This window comes from Pyxicephalus adspersus, chromosome 6 (assembly GCF_032062135.1).
Source record: "Pyxicephalus adspersus chromosome 6, UCB_Pads_2.0, whole genome shotgun sequence".
Classification (NCBI taxonomy): Eukaryota; Metazoa; Chordata; class Amphibia; order Anura; family Pyxicephalidae; genus Pyxicephalus; species Pyxicephalus adspersus.
In genome coordinates, this window is record NC_092863.1 from 57,994,979 (window position 1) to 57,997,500 (window position 2,522).

At 37.5% G+C, this 2,522-nt stretch overlaps 1 protein-coding gene across 5 annotated transcripts in view; it reads right to left on the reverse strand.

The window, feature by feature from the left end:
* TAOK3 (TAO kinase 3) overlaps positions 1–2,522 on the reverse strand; it is a 121,389-nt gene that overhangs the window by 11,401 nt on the left and 107,466 nt on the right. For all 5 annotated transcript variants that reach the window (XM_072415959.1, XM_072415962.1, XM_072415960.1 and 2 more), the window contains one exon: positions 182–385. In XM_072415959.1, coding sequence (XP_072272060.1) covers positions 182–385 — 204 coding nt within the window. The remainder of the gene's footprint in view (positions 1–181; positions 386–2,522) is intronic.

Genomic DNA, 2,522 nt, shown 5'->3' on the forward strand with positions numbered 1-2,522 from the left:
TATTTTAGATGCTAGGGGGAACAATTCCATTTTTTTGCAAACTTTTAAACAGAATAGGTACCCAATTTTATAAAAGCATCAATGTACACATGAGATCCAGGAAAAAAAAGTAATCAGGTTATTAACATTAAGCCTACTGGGAAATATGCAGAAATGCACTAAATTGAAAGCAAAATTATACCTCACGGATGTGCTGCTGCTCAACTTCATGCCTTTTGATCATTATCTTCCTCTTGAAGAGTCGGCAGTTTTTCTCATAGTACAGTCTCTGTTGGCTAAGGAGTTGAGCTTCTTCCTCAGCCTGAGTGTGCTGGAGGTTCTCTTTATGCTTTGATATGCGTTCCTGTTTTTCTTTCTTGGGCGTGCTATGGTCCTCATTCATTTCCTGGATGCAGAAATTAGGCAGTCAAGGCCAGCATGTTGCAATGTTAAAATGTAATAGGGAAAGAACACAGAAACAGAGCAATGAGGAAGACTTTTTTCACTTTCTTTGTTTGAATGTGGAACAAAAGTTACATATCACTGTTCTAAGGCAATACCTAGCCAACTGAAAACAAAAGAGTTTATGGTACACATTTTTTAGCTACTTCACCATCTGTATTGTAAATTGGTTATAGGCCAATTTTGTGGGGTGCAGAGACCACATAGATAAATGTGGGTATACAAAGTTTTAGGAATTATTTTGGGGGTTCATTAAAAGACAGTATGCTATGCTTATTGACACTGCATTGCATGTTGTACTTGGTAGTAAGAAAGGACACAACATAATTTTCTTTAACAGAACATGCTGCTTGTGTATGGAGGCTGAAACTTGGTAGCCAAAAACAATACTGAAGTTGTCAGCTTCCTAGTTTCTTGCACTAAATATGACATAATTTATATATAAAGTAGATAAATGCTAGGGGAACAATTCTATTTTTGCAAACTTTCAAACTGAATAATCAAGCCTAATAATGACTGCTACAATAATGGTGGCTCTTGAAGTATTTCACCAATCAACCTTACACATTTGAGTGTGAACAATTGGGCATGCTGATGCTTCTCAATAAACTGAAGAACCTCCATCAATAAAAACGAGCGTCTCTAACCACTAGAGAGGTTTTGCTCTTCTGGGAGTAGATAAATCAGCCTAATTACCACAAGATATTAAAAATCTGGATCATCACATGATTTCACTGGGATGTTCATGGACGATTTCAGACTCCTGCTCATTTGGAAACAATTTGGCAATGCAACTTTTCTGAGATAAATGACAACCAGTTTTATGTATTACACTTTTTAAAACACGGAGGCTTTGCTCTGTGCCTTAAACTCAAAAGCGAATGCTAAAAAACTTGCACTCATGATTTAAAGGGGATGATTTTCTCATTCTTACACTAAAAATCCTAGAGATTACTAGTGCAACATTATGGCCCAACGTAAATGTATCAGTTACACGACACATCATAAAGTAACATGTTACTAAGGACTAACCAGCTAATTTCTCAGGCAAATTGTGACAACATCGAACCATTCCAACCGTAAGTATATAGTGGCAGAACCCAACAAGATGAATCCCCAAGTATACTCATACCACTTTCTCAAATACAAAAACAATAGCTTTTTCTCAAAAACAATAGCTAAAAAAAAAAAAAACACAATAAAAACATACCCCTTACTCATATAACCCAACAAATGCTAGCATAAACCGATCAAAAAGATCCTAAAGAAGCAAAAAAAATTTTTTTAATAAAAAGCTCATTGCTTATAATATAGAGTGGAAAAGCCTATATTATATCAAAAAGAGGCATACTGAACAAAGCAGCAGTCAACTCCTCCTTGCACATTCGTTCTAGTAAACACTTATCGCTGAGCAATAAAATAATGTCATGTCATAATAAAATGCTCATGTTTAAGTGTACAATGAGCTGCTGATCTCTCTAATTGCTACAGCAGCCCCACAACATTACATTGTACCACTCTTCAGCATTTAGGATTTGCCCTGTTGGAGAAAGAAGGCGGCAGCACAGTGACTCCGAAGTTGGCACTCTGGCCTTTTCAGCGCTAGGTCCCAGATCTCAGCCCGGACACTATCTGCATGGAGTTTGCAGGTTCACCCCGTGTTTGCGTGGGTTTCTTCTGGGTACTCCGGTTTCCTCCCACATTCCAAAAACATTCAGTTAGGTTAACTGGCTTCCCCCCTAAATTGACCTTAGACTGTGTTAATGACATAGGAAGGAACATTAGATTGTGAGCCCATTTGAGGGACAGCTAGTGACATGACTTTGGGCATTGTAAAGCGCTGCGTAATATGATGGCGCTAAATAAATACTGGATAATAATAAACAGAGGACCTCTGCTGTCACCTGGCCAGACCCACAATTGCTGAAGTATGTGAGGTATATTTTTCTTATTATTAATGCAAGGCTCTAAAGGAGATGAAGGCAATGGAGAAAAGATGGGAATGTGACCAGAGTCCAGATATGAGCCAGGTAAAGTAAAAAATGCAAAAACATAAAAAGCTGAAAACAAAACGATATATA